Below are 17,705 nucleotides of genomic sequence, written 5' to 3' on the forward strand. Positions count from 1 at the left end.
GGCCTTCAGGTGTTGGCCCGTCAGATTACAACTGGCCTTCAGGTGTTGGCCCGTCAGATTACACTGGTCCTTACAACTGGCCTTCAGGTGTTGGCCCGTCACATTACACTGGTCCTTACAACTGGCCTTCAGGTGTTGGCCCGTCAGATTACACTGGTCCTTACAACTGGCCTTCAGGTGTTGGCCCGTCAGATTACACTGGTCCTTACAACTGGCCTTCAGGTGTTGGCCCGTCAGATTACACTGGTCCTTACAACTGGCTGTCAGGTGTAAGTGTCAGATGTAACGGATTCACTATCTCTAGTTGATCTAACTGATGGGCCAGTGGTGCGTTCAGGTGTAGAGAGAAGAAGACACAGTGCCCGGAGGACCATGACAAGGTGGGAACACAAATATAGAGGGTAGGAGGGGGGAATAGGGGTCAGGGGGTCAGGTGGGGCAGGAAGGGCTAAGAGGGGGAGTGGGGTGATGGGAGAGACATGGAGGAGGTTAAAGGGGTGAGAGAGTAAAGGGAGGTGAACAGAAAGTGTGGGTTGTGGAAGAAAGAGAGAGACAGACCAGTACAGGGCCTGTTTCCTCAAAGAATCTCAGAGTAGAAGTTCTGATCTAGGATCAGGACCCCACCTGGCCCTATAACCTCATTCATTATGAGCTAAAAGGCTATACTGATCGTAGTTCAACATTCCTACTGAGACACTTTGTGAAATGTGGAAGTAGAAGAGGGAGAGAGGAGAGAGAGAGGGAGAGAGGAGAGAGAGAGAGAGAGAGAGAGGAGGGAGGGAGGGAGGGAGGGAGGGGGGAGGGAGGGGAAAGTAGAGGATAGAGTGCTTGACCACAGTCGTGTCATGCTATGGTTCAAGGTTCTAGATGTAGTCTACCTTCTCATGTGTGTGTGTTCCTCTACCTTCTCATGTGTGTGTGTGTGTCCCTCTACCTTCTCATGTGTGTGTGTTCCTCTACCTTCTCATGTGTGTGTGTTCCTCTACCTTCTCATGTGTGTGTTCCTCTACCTTCTCATGTGTGTGTGTTCCTCTACCTTCTCATGTGTGTGTGTTCCTCTACCTTCTCATGTGTGTGTGTTCCTCTACCTTCTCATGTGTGTGTGTTCCTCTACCTTCTCATGTGTGATTATTCCTCTACTTTCTCATGTGTGTGTGTTCCTCTACCTTCTCGTCAGGGATGCTCTGGCGGACGTTGTCCAGGTAACTGCTGATGTTCTCTACGTTGGTGTAACGCAGCAGGATGCGGGCAAAGTCCTCCTCACTGATGGTGGTCATGCCTTTAGAGTAGGTCAGGAACTCTATCTCCAAAACCTCTGTCTGGAGGTTATCCATGAACCTGGGGGAGAGAGAGAGGACCAAGAGACAGAGAGAAGGTACATGTCTATGGTAGTGCAGTATGTGTCTATGGTAGTGCAGTATGTGTCTATGGTAGTGCAGTATGTGTCTATGGTAGTGCAGTATGTGTCTATGATAGTGCAATATGTGTCTATGGTAGTACAGTATGTGTCTATGGTAGTGCAGTATGTGTCTATGGTATCGCAGTATGTGTCTATGGTAGTGCAGTATGTGTCTATGGTATCGCAGTGCGTGTCTATGGTAGTGCAGTATGTGTCTATGGTATGTGTCTATGCAGTATGTGTCTATGGCAGTATGTGTCTATGGTAGTGCAGTATGTGTCTATGGTAGTGCAGTATGTGTCTATGGTATCGCAGTATGTGTCTATGGTAGTGCAGTATGTGTCTATGGTATCGCAGTACGTGTCTATGGTAGTGCAGTATGTGTCTATGGTAGTGCAGTATGTGTCTATGGTAGTGCAGTATGTGTCTATGGTAGTGCAGTATGTGTCTAGTACAGTATGTGTCTATGGTAGTGCAGTATGTGTCTATGGTAGTGCAGTATGTGTCTATGGTAGTGCAGTACGTGTCTATGGTAGTGCAGTATGTAGTCAGTATGTGTCTATGGTAGTGCAGTATGTGTCTATGGTAGTGTCAGTATGTGTCTATGGTAGTGCAGTATGTGTCTATGGTAGTGTCTATGGTAGTGTATGTGTCTATGGTAGTGCAGTATGTGTCTATGGTATCGCAGTGCGTGTCTATGGTAGTGCAGTATGTGTCTTTGGTAGTGCAGTATGTGTCTATGGTAGTGCAGTATGTGTCTATGGTAGTGCAGTATGTGTCTATGGTAGTGCAGTATGTGTCTATGGTAGTGCAGTACGTGTCTATGGTAGTGCAGTATGTGTCTATGGTAGTGCAGTATGTGTCTATGGTAGTGCAGTAGTGCAGTGTCTATGGTAGTGCAGTATGTGTCTATGGTAGGTAGTGTCTATGGTAGTGCAGTATGTGTCTATGGTAGTGCAGTATGTGTCTATGGTAGTGCAGTAGTGTGTCTATGGTAGTGCAGTATGTGTCTATGGTGGTAGTGCAGTAGTGTGTCTATGGTAGTGCAGTATGTGTCTATGGTAGTAGTGCAGCAGTATGTGTCTATGGTAGTGCAGTATGTGTCTATGGTAGTGCAGTATGCAGTACAGTGTCTAGTGCAGTATGTGTGCAGTATGTGTGTCAGTATGTGTCTATGGTAGTGCAGTATGTGTCTATGGTAGTGCAGTATGTGTCTATGGTAGTGCAGTATGTGTCTATGGTAGTGCAGTATGTGTCTATGGTAGTGCAGTATGTGTCTATGGTAGTGCAGTATGTGTCTATGGTAGTGCAGTACGTGTCTATGGTAGTGCAGTATGTGTCTATGGTAGTGCAGTATGTGTCTATGGTAGTGCAGTACGTGTCTATGGTAGTGCAGTATGTGTCTATGGTGCAGTATGTGTCTATGGTAGTGCAGTATGTGTCAGTATGTGTCTATGGTAGTGCAGTATGTGTCTATGGTAGTGCAGTATGTGTCTATGGTAGTGCAGTATGTGTCTATGGTAGTGCAGTATGTGTCTATGTGTCTATGGTAGTGCAGTATGTGTCTATGGTAGTGCAGTATGTGTCTATGGTAGTGCAGTATGTGTCTATGGTAGTGCAGTATGTGTCTATGGTAGTGCAGTATGTGTCTATGGTAGTGCAGTATGTGTCTATGGTATCGCAGTATGTGTCTATGGTAGTGCAGTATGTGTCTATGGTATCGCAGTGCGTGTCTATGGTAGTGCAGTATGTGTCTATGGTAGTGCAGTATGTGTCTATGGTAGTGCAGTATGTGTCTATGGTAGTGCAGTATGTGTCTATGGTAGTATGTGTCTATGGTAGTGCAGTACGTGTCTATGGTAGTGCAGTATGTGTCTATGGTAGTGCAGTATGTGTCTATGGTAGTGCAGTAGTGCAGTATGTGTCTGTCTATGGTAGTGCAGTATGTGTCTATGGTAGTGCAGTATGTGTCTATGGTAGTGCAGTACGTGTCTATGGTAGTGCAGTATGTGTCTATGGTAGTGCAGTATGTGTCTATGGTAGTGCAGTATGTGTCTATGGTAGTGCAGTATGTGTCTATGGTAGTGCAGTATGTGTCTATGGTAGTGCAGTATGTGTCTATGGTAGTGCAGTATGTGTCTATGGTAGTGCAGTATGTGTCTATGGTAGTGCAGTATGTGTCTATGGTAGTGCAGTATGTGTCTATGGTAGTGCAGTAGTGCAGTATGTGTCTATGGTAGTGTCAGTAGTATGTGTCTATGGTAGTGCAGTATGTGTCTATGGTAGTGCAGTATGTGTCTATGGGTGCAGTGCTATGGTAGTGCAGTATGTGTCTATGGTAGTGCAGTATGTGTCTATGGTAGTGCAGTATGTGTCTATGGTAGTGCAGTATGTGTCTATGGTAGTGCAGTATGTGTCTATGGTAGTGCAGTATGTGTCTATGGTAGTGCAGTATGTGCTATGGTCTATGGTAGTGCAGTATGTGTCTATGGTAGTGCAGTATGTGTCTATGGTAGTGCAGTATGTGTGTGCAGTATGTGTCTATGGTAGTGCAGTATGTGTCTATGGTAGTGCAGTATGTGTCTATGGTAGTGCAGTATGTGTCTATGGTAGTGCAGTATGTGTCTATGGTATCGCAGTACGTGTCTATGGTAGTGCAGTATGTGTCTATGGTAGTGCAGTACGTGTCTATGGTAGTGCAGTATGTGTCTATGGTAGTGCAGTATGTGTCTATGGTAGTGCACGTGTCTATGGTAGTGCAGTATGTGTCTATGGTAGTGCAGTATGTGTCTATGGTAGTGCAGTATGTGTCTATGGTAGTGCAGTATGTGTCTATGGTGTCTATGGTAGTGCAGTATGTGTCTATGGTAGTGCAGTACGTGTCTATGGTAGTATGTGTCTATGGTAGTGCAGTATGTGTCTATGGTAGTGCAGTATGTGTCTATGGTAGTGCAGTATGTGTCTATGGTAGTGCAGTATGTGTCTATGGTAGTGCAGTGCAGTATGTGTCTATGGTAGTGCAGTATGTGTCTGGTAGTGGTAGTGGCAGTGCAGTATGTGTCTATGGTAGTGTCAGTATGTGTCTATGGTAGTGCAGTACGTGTGTCTATGGTAGTGCAGTATGTGTCTATGGTAGTGCAGTATGGTAGTGGTACGTGTCTATGGTAGTGCAGTATGTGTCTATGTACGTATGTGTCTATGGTAGTGCAGTACGTGTCTATGGTAGTGCAGTATGTGTCTATGGTAGTGCAGTACGTGTCTATGGTAGTGCAGTATGTGTCTATGGTAGTGCAGTATGTGTCTATGGTAGTGCAGTACGTGTCTATGGTAGTGCAGTACCTATGGTAGTGCAGTACGTCTATGGTAGTGCAGTATGTGTCTATGGTAGTGCAGTATGTGTCTATGGTAGTGCAGTACGTACCTATGTAGTGCAGTACGTACCTATGGTATCGCAGTATGTGTCTATGGTAGTGCAGTATGTGTCTATGGTAGTGCAGTATGTGTCTATGGTAGTGCAGTATGTGTCTATGGTAGTGCAGTACATGTCTATGGTAGTACAGTATGTGTCTATGGTAGTGCAGTATGAGTCTATGGTAGTGCAGTACGTGTCTATGGTAGTGCAGTACGTGTCTATGGTAGTACAGTATGTGTCTATGGTAGTGCAGTATGTGTCTATGGTATCGCAGTATGTGTCTATGGTAGTGCAGTACGTACCTATGGTAGTGCAGTACGTGTGTGAGAGTAACTGAATACTATATCTGAGTATGAGAGAGCAGTAAAACTGAAACAAGCGACAGAGTAGATTAACTATGTTCCACAGACCATCATTTTATAGGGCTCTATTAGGACAAATCACTTAATCGGCATGGCGATACCTGTAGAAGTCGTCAAAAGTCAGCTCCGCCTTCCCCTTCTTCCCAAAGAAGTGCACCAGCAGTGTGGTGTCAATCATCATACCCTCCTCCGCACGCTGACATCCCATTGGCCAGACAGGGGCAGAGGGGACGGGGAGAAAAGAAAAACAATGCAGTGACTGACATACAACACACTCTCTGATTGAATGAGGAGTGGGGACCGGTCCGTGTGGGTGGAGTCATGAATCCAAGATGGCAGCCATCGTACCGAACAACCAGCCAGTCACATGTGAGGTGCATCAACGGGGCAACAACAGTCAGTCAAGTCAATTAATCAATCAGCTTCACCAAGTGTTCACAACAAGGCTTGAGTCTGAGCAGCACCTGCACAGATCGACTGATCTCCAAACCAAACCATCCGTGTGTTATAGCTGTTAGTAGACATATTGGATTAGGGCTATCGGATGGTGTGTAGATCGGATATTCCTGTGCAGCCCAGACTGATAAATGGTAGTGTTGCAGCCAGCAGTGTGACAGACAGACAGACAGGACAGGACAGCACACAGACAGGTAAGGCTATAGACAGACGGACAGACAGACACACACAAAGACATGCCTTTAGACACACAGAGAGAAGGAGGAGAAAGAGAGAGAGCGGAGGAGACAGACGACACACTGTCATTTTAGCTGAGACAGGCACATATGCCACCACATCCCATGCATTTCTGTTCAAACCCCCAAACACCACACATAGAAAACCACAGCAGAACAGAAAACCCACCGCAACAGAAATGTGTACAAGAATGTGAGCAAGATTCCACCTTTTTCTAAAAGACTGTAACATAATCAGGTGTCTTTGAAGTAATTATGAATTCTTTCATGTTTTCTTTCTTTCTGCCCTCTAAACCACTCTCTCTGTGTACAAAATATCCCTCCCCTCTCTTCTGCGTGGGCTTTGTAAGGGATCTGGGATATTTGAAACCAATTAGGGTGTATTTGGGATGTTTATGTATTTACCGCGGTTTTGTAATCCGCTGTTTAACACCACCTTAATCCCGGGGAGTCGGAAAATTCCAGAAAGGGGGGAAGGGGGGTGTATCGGCGTGTGTGTGTGTAGGAGGGGATAATTCAGAAAAAGGTGTTTATATGACTGGGCTTTATCACATAATAACGGATACAGGCCAAATCCCGAGGAACCCTGTCTGAGCTTCCAAGGGCCCATAGAGGGCGATATCGATCGATGATTGTAATAAAAACCAAATGGGCCAATAGGTTTGGTCCCTCTCCCCGCCATGCCCCACCCTTCCCCCAATCCAACCAATCCGGCGTCATGCTGAAGGCAGAGTGTAACTGGCATTGGCAAACTCTCATCATATCCTTCTCCATAGGAGGAGACTGCATTCAGCCATGTTCAGATTCAGCAGTAGCTTCACGATGCTATACGGCTAATTAAACTGGTCCCAGGTCAGTCCGTGCTGTCTCGCCAAGGTTGAGTCAACTGTGACAAGACAACATAAAACTGATCTGAGACCAGGCTGGCAAATGTCCAATACCTTTAGTCTAAAGTCCTAATCCACCAGGGAACGGGAAAAATTATTCAAAGGAAAAAAGAACAGAATTGAAAGAAGAGACATTGTCGTCGTTCCGCTTGACGGCCCAAATGAAGGAACTTTTCACGGCCAAAGCCAGATGTTGTTTGGAAACATCATACTGTGTAGAATTAAAATGTACTCCCCAGGGATGGAATTTAAAAACAATGCAACTAAAAGATAATGGGGAAATCATGTAAGGATAGGTCTATTTCACATGCTGTATAGGGACGAGTCAGTGTCTCTCAAAGAAAATCATGTTTAGTAGCATTACGTCACTGTAAAAACTAACTAACACTTATCAGTCTGTTTCAGTTGTGTAACTTTTAGATTCTTATACTAATTATATACCGAACAAAAATATAAACGCAACATACAATTTCAGATTTTACTTAGACACATTTTATATAAGGATATCATGAAATTGAAATAAATCTATTAGGCCCTGATCTATGGATTTCACATGACTGGGCAGGGGCGCAGCCATGGGGTGGCCTGGGAGGGCATAGGCCCACCCACTCGTGAGCCAGGCCCAGCCAATAAGGATGGGTTTTTCCCCACAAAAGGGCTTTATTACAGACAGAAATGCGTCTCAGTTTCATCAGCTGTCTGGGTGGCTGGTCTCAGATGATCCCTCAGGTGAAGAAGCCTGATGTGGAGGTTCTGGGCTGGTGTGGTTACACCTGGTCTGGGGTTGTGGAGGTTCTGGGCTGGTGTGGTTACACCTGGTCTGGGGTTGTGGAGGTTCTGGGCTGGTGTGGTTACACCTGGTCTGGGGTTGTGGAGGTTCTGGGCTGGTGTGGTTACACCTGGTCTGGGGTTGTGGAGGTTCTGGGCTGGTGTGGTTACACCTGGTCTGGGGTTGTGGAGGTTCTGGGCTGGTGTGGTTACACCTGGTCTGGGGTTGTGGAGGTTCTGGGCTGGTGTGGTTACACCTGGTCTGGGGTTGTGGAGGTTCTGGGCTGGTGTGGTTACACCTGGTCTGGGGTTGTGGAGGTTCTGGGCTGGTGTGGTTACACCTGGTCTGGGGTTGTGAGGCCTGTTGGATGTCATGCCAAATTCTCTAAAATGACGTCGGAGGTGGCTTATGGTAGAGAAATTAACATGAAATTATCTGGCAACAGCTCTGGTGGACATTCCTGCAGTCAGCACGTCAATTGCATGCTCCCTCAAAACTTGAGACATCTGTAGCATTGTGTTATGTGACAAAACTGCACAATTCAAAGTGGCCTTTTGTTGTCCCCAGCACAAGGTGCACCTTTGTAATGACCATGCTGTTTAATCAGCTTCTTGATATGCCACACCTGTCAGGTGGATGGATTATCTTGGCAAAAGAGAAATGCTCACTAACAGGGATGAACAAATTTGTGCACATTTAAGAGAACAAAGCTTTTTGTGAGTATGGAACATTTCTGGGATATTTTATTTCAGCTCATGAAACATTGGCCCAACACTTTGCATGTGTTTATATTTTTGTTTTGTATAGCTTTACATAGAAATTAAGTATCACTCTGTCATACTTAAATGGACTATCTCCTTCAAGTGGCTTCCCTATAAAACATACAACTTCTTATATCTCACGGCATCTCTGGTTTGAGGATGTGTTTATTTTTGCAAAAGGACTAAACTTGTAAAATATATATGGTGAAATGACTAGCTTCTTCTTCAAAAGGCAAGCCCCTATATGACACATTCTCTTTGCGCCCAGACTAGACAATACACGTGTTTACTTCCTCTCCTTTCTACCACCCATCTCTCTCTCTTTCCCTCTCTTTCTTTCTCTCCCTCTCTCTCTCCTGGAAGAGTGAGATCACGACCTGACGCCTCTCGGTTCCTGGAAGCTGGGGAGCGCGAGTATGTGAGCTCATCGCTATCGACGACATAATGGTTATCACGCCCACCAGGCGTGCGAGTCAGCACCTGGTTTGTGTGTGTGTTTGTGTGTGTGTGTGTCCCCGCTGTGGCCTTTGATCTCAGAACAGAGGTGAAAAACAGTGATTACTGATGTCAACCCCTAAATGTCTCTCTCTCTCTCTCTCTCTCTCTCTCTCTCTCTCCCTCTCTCTCTCCTCCCTCCCTCCCTCCCTCTCTCCTCCCTCCCTCCCTCCCTCCTCCCTCCTCCCTCCCTCCCTCCCTCCCTCCCTCTCCCTCCCTCCCTCCCTCCCTCCCTCTCCTGAATAACACATTAGACCTGTTATTGGAGGGCTGAAGAGTCAGCCAGCCAGACAGTCCTTTCTGACACAGACAAACACAGGGGGCCTAATGGGAGACTCATCATGATAGAGAACCTGAATAGGAGTTAAACACACATCCCTCCTCTCTCTCTCTCTCTCTCTCTCTCTCTCTCTCTCCCCTCTCTCTTTGATAGCCTCTAGATGAAAGGGTTCAGTCTATGTAAATACAGGTCATCTCCATGATCTCCTGCAGTCTCCCAGTGTTATTGTCTCTCCTCTGCTTCCGCTGCTAGCCACCTATTAGCCAACAAATAGGCTGCCAAACAAGTCGTCAGGCTGAGAAACACTGGACTGCCAAGTCAGCCGTGCTCAATTGTAGACGGACAGCAATGATCTAAAGTGTGTGTGTGTGTGTGTGTGTGTGTGTAGTGGTAGTGCAGTATGTGTGCGGTGCTAGAATGATGATGTTGTTTTGGTATAACACTTTGTAGCTCAGCAGGTCGTCACTGTATTTTATGCTAAGAACGTTTTCTAACGGTATTTTCTTGACAAACGGGGGCTGACATGCAGGGGACAACAACAACCACCAGGACCCAACACAGAGAGGTGGCGGAAGGTAACATCGATAAGCATGAAACACAAGAGAAACAAATAGGTTTTATAACCATAAAACAAAAACACAGCATCTGAATCTAAGAATCTAATACAGAAAGAACAATAGACTACACAGTGACAGAGCTGTCCTATGGCTATGGATGGATGGGTCAAAGCCAAGGGAAGAGTTTTTACCTTTTCCAGTCAAAGGAGGGATGGGATCAAGTGACTAAAAGAACCACTAGAAACCAAGAGAGGGATGGTCGGGTATGAGAGACACAAATTGACTAAATGGACAGAGGACCAGTATACCTCTGCCAGGTCTGAGAACTGCTAAATGGATCTATGCTGCGAATGACAGAGGGATGGAGGGATAGATGGCGGAAAAGAAGAAAGAAACGAGGGAGGAAGGGTGGACAGAGGACAGGTGTACCTCTGCCAGGTCTGAGAACAGGGCTTGACTGGCGCCGCGCCTCAGAACGTCCCAATAGCTCCGGGCCACAAACTGACGACTGTCTTTTTTAACCACCTGCAGGAGTTTTTACCAGAAGCACAAACATCGTACAAGAAAAACAGAGGACAACTAAAGGAGGGAAGAGAGGATGAAATGAAGGAACGACCATGATCATTTCTCTCCATCTCGTTTGAAATTGACAATCAATCAAAGGCCAAATGAAAAATTTCATCACAAAATGGGAGGAATTGGCTTAGTGATATGCTAATCGTATAGAAGACGGATCACAGTAACATTTAAATAATGACCAGCCTCACAGTGTTATCGCTATTATAGTAGAATGATTTGTCATCGTATCAAAGAGATTTGATGCAATGACACAATCCAACACTGGATTTCTAGACAGGGGGAATGTTTTACGACTCTCCTACCTCCCACTTCCCTCAGATGAGTCAGACATTTAACAAGACATCATTTGACTCCATTCCGTTTTCCTTCGCTCCAGTCAACCGACATGACTATAACTTTGAAATCACTCAACTAAAGTCGTTAAGTATAAACCACTCACAATGTGTGTACAGACTGAAGCACAACCAACAGAAGAGTGTTGAAACCTCATCTATAGCACACATCCAATACAGTGATTGGCCACCTGTCTTGTCTCTCTCTATAGGGGAACACAGTGATTGGCCCACCTGTCTTGTCTCTCTCTATAGGGGAATGCAGTGATTGGCCACCTGTCTTGTCTCTGTCTATAGGGGAATGCAGTGATTGGCCACCTGTCTTGTCTCTCTCTATAGGGGAACACAGTGATTGGCCCACCTGCCTTGTCTCTCTCTATAGGGGAATACAGTGATTGGCCACCTGTCTTGTCTCTCTCTATAGGGGAATACAGTGATTGGCCACCTGTCTTGTCTCTGTCTATAGGGGAATACAGTGATTGGCCACCTGTCTTGTCTCTGTCTATAGGGGAATACAGTGATTGGCCACCTGTCTTGTCTCTCTCTATAGGGGAATGCAGTGATTGGCCCACCTGTCTCTGTCTATAGGGGAATACAGTGATTGGCCCACCTGTCTTATCTCTGTCTATAGGGGAACACAGTGATTGGCCACCTGTCTTGTCTCTGTCTATAGGGGAATACAGTGATTGGCCACCTGTCTTGTCTCTGTCTATAGGGGAATGCAGTGATTGGCCACCTGTCTTGTCTCTGTCTATAGGGGAATGCAGTGATTGGCCCACCTGTCTTGTCTCTCTCTATAGGGGAATGCAGTGATTGGCCCACCTGTCTTGTCTCTCTCTATAGGGGAATGCAGTGATTGGCCACCTGTCTTGTCTCTGTCTATAGGGGAATGCAGTGATTGGCCCACCTGTCTTGTCTCTCTCTATAGGGGAACACAGTGATTGGCCCACCTGTCTTGTCTCTCTCTATAGGGGAATGCAGTGATTGGCCACCTGTCTTGTCTCTGTCTATAGGGGAATACAGGGGCGGCCATTGAACATCACAGGTTGTACTGGCCTGTCGTCCATCGGGTTAGTGACAGGAGGGAGACGTCTGCTCCTCTGTAGGGGGACAGACAGTGGCCTGGTTCTGGGGCTGTGTTTGAGTATAGACCATTATGCTCCTTCACTCCCCCACAGTGAGTGGAGGGAAATGTGCATTAAGGCTGAGTGAGAGACAGGGCTATAGTCTAAACATGACCACGTAGACAGCCTATTGATCTGAGAGAGAGTCCTCTATGGGTTAACCTGGAATCGAACACTGACTATCACTGGCTACGTCTCAAATGGCACCCTATTCCCTATACAGTGCACACACTTACTTCATAGAGTGTGCTTACATCCGGACTGTGTATTTCATAGTGTGCTTATATCATAAGGTATGTGTTTACTTCATAGTGTGCTTATATCATAAGGACTGTGTTTACTTCATAGTGTGCTTATATTATAAGGACTGTGTTTACTTCATAGTGTGCTTATATCATAAGGTATGTGTTTACTTCATAGTGTGCTTATATCATAAGGACTGTGTTTACTTCATAGTGTGCTTATATCATAAGGACTGTGTTTACTTCATAGTGTGCTTACATCATAAGGACTGTGTTTACTTCATAGTGTGCTTATATCATAAGGACTGTGTTTACTTCATAGTGTGCTTACATCATAAGGACTGTGTTTACTTCATAGTGTGCTTACATCATAAGGACTGTGTTTACTTCATAGTGTGCTTATATCATAAGGACTGTGTTTACTTCATAGGGTTATTACATCATAAGGACTGTGTTTACTTCATAGGGTTATTACATCATAAGGACTGTGTTTACTTCATAGTGTGCTTATATCATAAGGACTGTGTTTACTTCATAGTGTGCTTATATCATAAGGACTGTGTTTACTTCATAGGGTTATTACATCATAAGGACTGCGTTTACTTCATATGGTTATTACATCATAAGGACTGTGTTTACTTCATAGTGTGCTTATATCATAAGGACTGTGTTTACTTCATAGTGTGCTTATATCATAAGGACTGTGTTTACTTCATAGTGTGCTTATATCATAAGGACTGTGTTTACTTCATAGGGTCATTACATCATAAGGACTGTGTTTACTTCATAGGGTTATTACATCATAAGGACTGTGTTTACTTCATAGGGTTATTACATCATAAGGACTGGACTGTGTTTACATCATAAGGACTGTGCTTATATCATAAGGACTGTGTTTACTTCATAGTGTGCTTATATCATAAGGACTGTGTTTACTTCATAGTGTGCTTACATCATAAGGACTGTGTTTACTTCATAGTGTGCTTACATCATAAGGACTGTGTTTACTTCATAGTGTGCTTACATCATAAGGACTGTGTTTACTTCATAGTGTACATCATACATCATAAGGACTGTGTTTACTTTAGGTTATTACATCATAAGGACTGTGTTTACTTTACATCATAAGGACTGTGTTTACTTCATAGTGTGCTTATATCATAAGGACTGCGTTTACTTCATATGGTTATTACATCATAAGGACTGTGTTTACTTCATAGTGTGCTTATATCATAAGGACTGTGTTTACTTCATAGGGTTATTACATCATAAGGACTGCGTTTACTTCATAGGGTTATTACATCATAAGGACTGTGTTTACTTCATAGTGTGCTTATATCATAAGGACTGTGTTTACTTCATAGTGTGCTTATATCATAAGGACTGTGTTTACTTCATAGGGTTATTACATCATAAGGACTGCGTTTACTTCATATGGTTATTACATCATAAGGACTGTGTTTACTTCATAGTGTGCTTATATCATAAGGACTGTGTTTACTTCATAGTGTGCTTATATCATAAGGACTGTGTTTACTTCATAGGGTCATTACATCATAAGGACTGTGTTTACTTCATAGGGTTATTACATCATAAGGACTGTGTTTACTTCATAGGGTTATTACATCATAAGGACTGTGTTTATTTCATAGTGTGCTTACATCATAAGGACTGTGTTTACTTCATAGTGTGCTTACATCATAAGGACTGTGTTTACTTCATAGGGTTATTACATCATAAGGACTGTGTTTACTTCATAGTGTGCTTATATCATAAGGACTGTGTTTACTTCATAGTGTGCTTACATCATAAGGACTGTGTTTACTTCATAGGGTTATTACATCATAAGGACTGTGTTTATTTCATAGTGTGCTTACATCATAAGGACTGTGTTTACTTCATAGTGTGCTTATATCATAAGGACTGTGTTTACTTCATAGGGTTATTACATCATAAGGACTGTGTTTACTTCATAGTGTGCTTATATCATAAGGACTGTGTTTACTTCATAGTGTGCTTACATCATAAGGACTGTGTTTACTTCATAGTGTGCTTACATCATAAGGACTGCGTTTACTTCATATGGTTATTACATCATAAGGACTGTGTTTACTTCATAGGGTTATTACATCATAAGGACTGTGTTTACTTCATAGGGTTATTACATCATAAGGACTGTGTTTACTTCATAGGGTCATTACATCATAAGGACTGTGTTTACTTCATAGGGTTATTACATCATAAGGACTGTGTTTACTTCATAGAGTGATTACATCATAAGGACTGTGTTTCCTTCATAGGGTTATTACATCATAAGGACTGTGTTTACTTCATAGAGTGATTACATCATAAGGACTGTGTTTACTTCATAGGGTTATTACATCATAATGACTGTGTTTACTTCATAGGGTTATTACATCACTAGAGTGATCTTATTTGCACAGGGTTCTTACTAGTCTGCCTACTTCATTGAGGGTACTTACATGTAAGGTGCTTACTTCAAAATGTGTGCTCACTCTACTATCCATACTATTTGCCAACACCCCCCCCCCTCCCCCCCTCCCCCGGTTCTATTTTAAGCCAGAGTGTTTCTTAGTCATTCTAAATCAAATCATCCTCTTTTGTTGACGCCCCTCTCTCTGACCCCTAGAATCGTTACTCCTCCACCACCCCTCCACCCCTCCTCAATCAATCACTCAGTCAATATGACAGACAGCCAGAACACAAGGAAGGTCTATTTCAATGGATTTCTATCTATTTCACTCTATTTCTATAGATCTAGATATACAGAGTTTAGACCAGGTAGGTACAAAGGTACACAGGTGTGTCCGAAATGGCTCCCTATTCACTAACGCAATACTTTTGGACAATAGTAGTGCACTATATAGGGAATAGGGTGCCATTTCGGGCGCGGTTGGGTTGATACATACGCTGTTGATGGGAGCAACCTGATATCCATAGAGCTGCATACTCTTTTACAAAGAGAGACGAGGAGGAGGACGACACGGCATGCGGTCAAAAAGGAGGAGGATGAAGAGGAGGAGGAAGAAGAGGAAGAAGAGAAAGGTCACATGTTAGAATAGATGCATGCAAGGAGAGACACACTGGCTCAAATGCACAACAGGAGTACTGCTACCGTAAACCAACACACTTGTAGCTACACAACATAACACAACGTGCTCTACAGGTATTACTTCTCTATAGGTCATATTTCTACCATAAAGTAAATGACGCTTGCATCCAAAATGGCACCCTGTTTCCTAGAACGTGACCTACTTTTGACCCAGAGCCCTGGTCAAAAGTAGTGCACCACATATGGAATAGGGTGCCATTTGGGACATCCACTATGTAAAGGATAAAGTGTGTGTTCACAACGTGCCACACTGGTCATACAGCTCCCAAAACATACCGTCAGATTGCCACAGATAGCACCATATGATTGTATCATTCACATGGCACCTTAACATACACACACCATTAGCATAACGTTATCCTAACGTTAAAGAGACAGCGTATCTGATTCTGTTATTGAAGGGGCACGGAGGATCAGCGGGCCACATATTAGACCATCTGGGCTGTGTCTGAAATGGCCCCTTGTTCCCAACAGATGTAGGATCTTAATTGCTGAGAATTCTCATGCACAGCAGGAAGTGCAAACTTGTAGTTGCATTTGAGTTTTAAAAAGGATTCTGAAGTTTGTAATTTCCACTTTAAAATGTCAGACTTTATTTGGCCAAACAAAAAGGTATCAATCCACATAATAATTCACATTTCCTGTTGATGCAGGATTATTTTCAGGCTGTAGCAAACTAGCTCTAATTAAGATCCTACACCTGTATAAAGCGCACTTATATTGACTATGGGCTCTGGTCAAAATGAGTGCACTATATAGGGAATAGGGTGCAAAAGTAGTGCACTATATAGAAAGTTGGTTGTTTAGCAGCAAAACCGAGGCGTGCGCAACTATGGGGCAAAACAGACTGGGTTGGCTTAGACTGTTGACAACATGTAAACTATATTTAGTCTCCAATGTTTATTGAAAACATAAATACATTTGCACAATAAGCACTTGTTATTTTTGCCATATTAGCATAGACATGACCAGTCAAAACAAGACATGGTATTAATAACAAGATGAAACGAACAACCCACGATTCCCCACATGGCAGCTTGTTGTCATTGTTGCTCGCTATCTGACCGTTCAGAATCATCATTTCATCACCATCATTCATCATTTCCGTGACGTTGTCAGACAACCCGTCTATAGGAAATTGAGTAGGGCACTTTAAAGGGAATACAGATGTAGGATCTTAATTTGATCACACTGTTGCAGGAGAACTGAAGGAAATGTTAAACTTGTAGTGTATTGTAGTGTTTCCACTTTGAAATGTCCGACCTGATTTTCCCTTACGGAAAATGTATCAACCCCGACAAAAATGGCCATTCAATATAATACACATAATTCACATTTCCTGTTGCTGCAGGATTATTTTCCTGCTGTAACAAACTGGCTCAAATGAAGATCCTACCTCTGTAGGGTGCCATTTAGGACCCAGTCTTTAAACAACATTCCTCAGCTGTGCCCCTCCGAGGAGCCGTCTGGCTAAGTGTGTCTGGTCCCTCTGAAGCTAAAGCCACAGAAACTCCCACAATCCCCTCTCATCCCCTCTTATCTCTCTATCAGATCGTCTTGTTTATGTTGGGCCACATGGGCTGCTTACGGGAGATGTCACCCATCCACAAAACACTGGGAAAGGAGGCCATTTTGGCTCTGCTCGTCTCCCACCGGTCCTGACGTAAGCGAGAGGGATCTTAACTTCAAAGTGAACCGAATGCACTCTCTGTAGTGTGTGTGTGTGAAGTGTGGCGACAAAACAAGTCCTGAACATGCTTGGAGGTTGATGTTTTAATGTCATATTATACTGTAAGATAAATATTTGTTTTCCTCAAATATGATGTCTTTGACCCCTCAAATCAGTATTGATAACAAGTACAACACACGTGGGCTGTGTCCAAATGCCCGTACCTGCGTTCTAAATAGTAGGCACTTTGGGTATGTGAAAATAGAACATTTTATAGTGTATGAAATGTTCCAAGTTTTCAATGCCAGGATGTCATACTCATTTTGTCTTTTCACTAGTAGAATTCGCTGCATGCTGTTGAGAGAGATACGTGTCTTTTCAGACCCACGTGTGTTTGACAACAGCTGATATTCACCTGATAATGAGATAAGGGGAGGTGCTACCAAAATAAACCAATGGAGGGAAACAACACGGTCGCACATTAGATCTCAGTATAGGTGAGTCTAGTATGTTGATACGTGTCGCTTACTGCATTCGTTTTCACTAAACAGAACATTATAAATAGTATGTAGTATTAGTACACAGTATGTAGCTCTAGTAAGTAGTAGGCAAGACAGATTTATGATCTATTCTTGGTGTATAATTATTTGTAAAGACACTTTCAATAGCATAACAGAAACTAAATAAAACAGACATTGTTGTTTGACTTGGGGTGAGAGATACTGTTGGGAGAGGCTGGTCCTGCCGCTTGCTGTGGGGGAAATTAGCTAGAACACATGCATGCATGCACGACACGCACACACACACACTGACACATACATACAATCACAAATATACTCTCTCTCCCTCTTGTTTGCTCTTACCAGCTGAGCTGACTTCTCCACATCTCCTTTCCTCCCCTTCTTCTCATTTTTCTTCCTGAAGATCTCCTGCAGCTAGAGAGGAGAGGAGAGGAGAGGAGAGGAGAGGAGAGGAGAGGAGAGGAGAGGAGAGGAGAGGAGAGGAGAGGAGA

At 43.8% G+C, this 17,705-nt stretch overlaps 1 protein-coding gene across 3 annotated transcripts in view; it reads right to left on the reverse strand.

The window, feature by feature from the left end:
• Nucleotides 1–17,705, reverse strand: part of micu3a (mitochondrial calcium uptake family, member 3a) — a 47,278-nt gene that overhangs the window by 6,423 nt on the left and 23,150 nt on the right. Inside the window, exons 7-11 of one of the 3 annotated variants that reach the window (XM_065003742.1) lie at nt 17,557–17,628; nt 14,822–14,863; nt 10,044–10,139; nt 5,275–5,369; nt 1,167–1,338 (exon numbers count right to left, since the gene is read on the reverse strand). In XM_065003742.1, coding sequence (XP_064859814.1) covers nt 1,167–1,338; nt 5,275–5,369; nt 10,044–10,139; nt 14,822–14,863; nt 17,557–17,628 — 477 coding nt within the window. The remainder of the gene's footprint in view (nt 1–1,166; nt 1,339–5,274; nt 5,370–10,043; nt 10,140–14,821; nt 14,864–17,556; nt 17,629–17,705) is intronic. The other 2 variants (XM_065003743.1, XM_065003744.1) reach the window with 2 other exon arrangements.

The sequence above is a fragment of the Oncorhynchus nerka genome, linkage group LG18, assembly GCF_034236695.1.
Source record: "Oncorhynchus nerka isolate Pitt River linkage group LG18, Oner_Uvic_2.0, whole genome shotgun sequence".
Lineage (NCBI taxonomy): Eukaryota > Metazoa > Chordata > Actinopteri > Salmoniformes > Salmonidae > Oncorhynchus > Oncorhynchus nerka.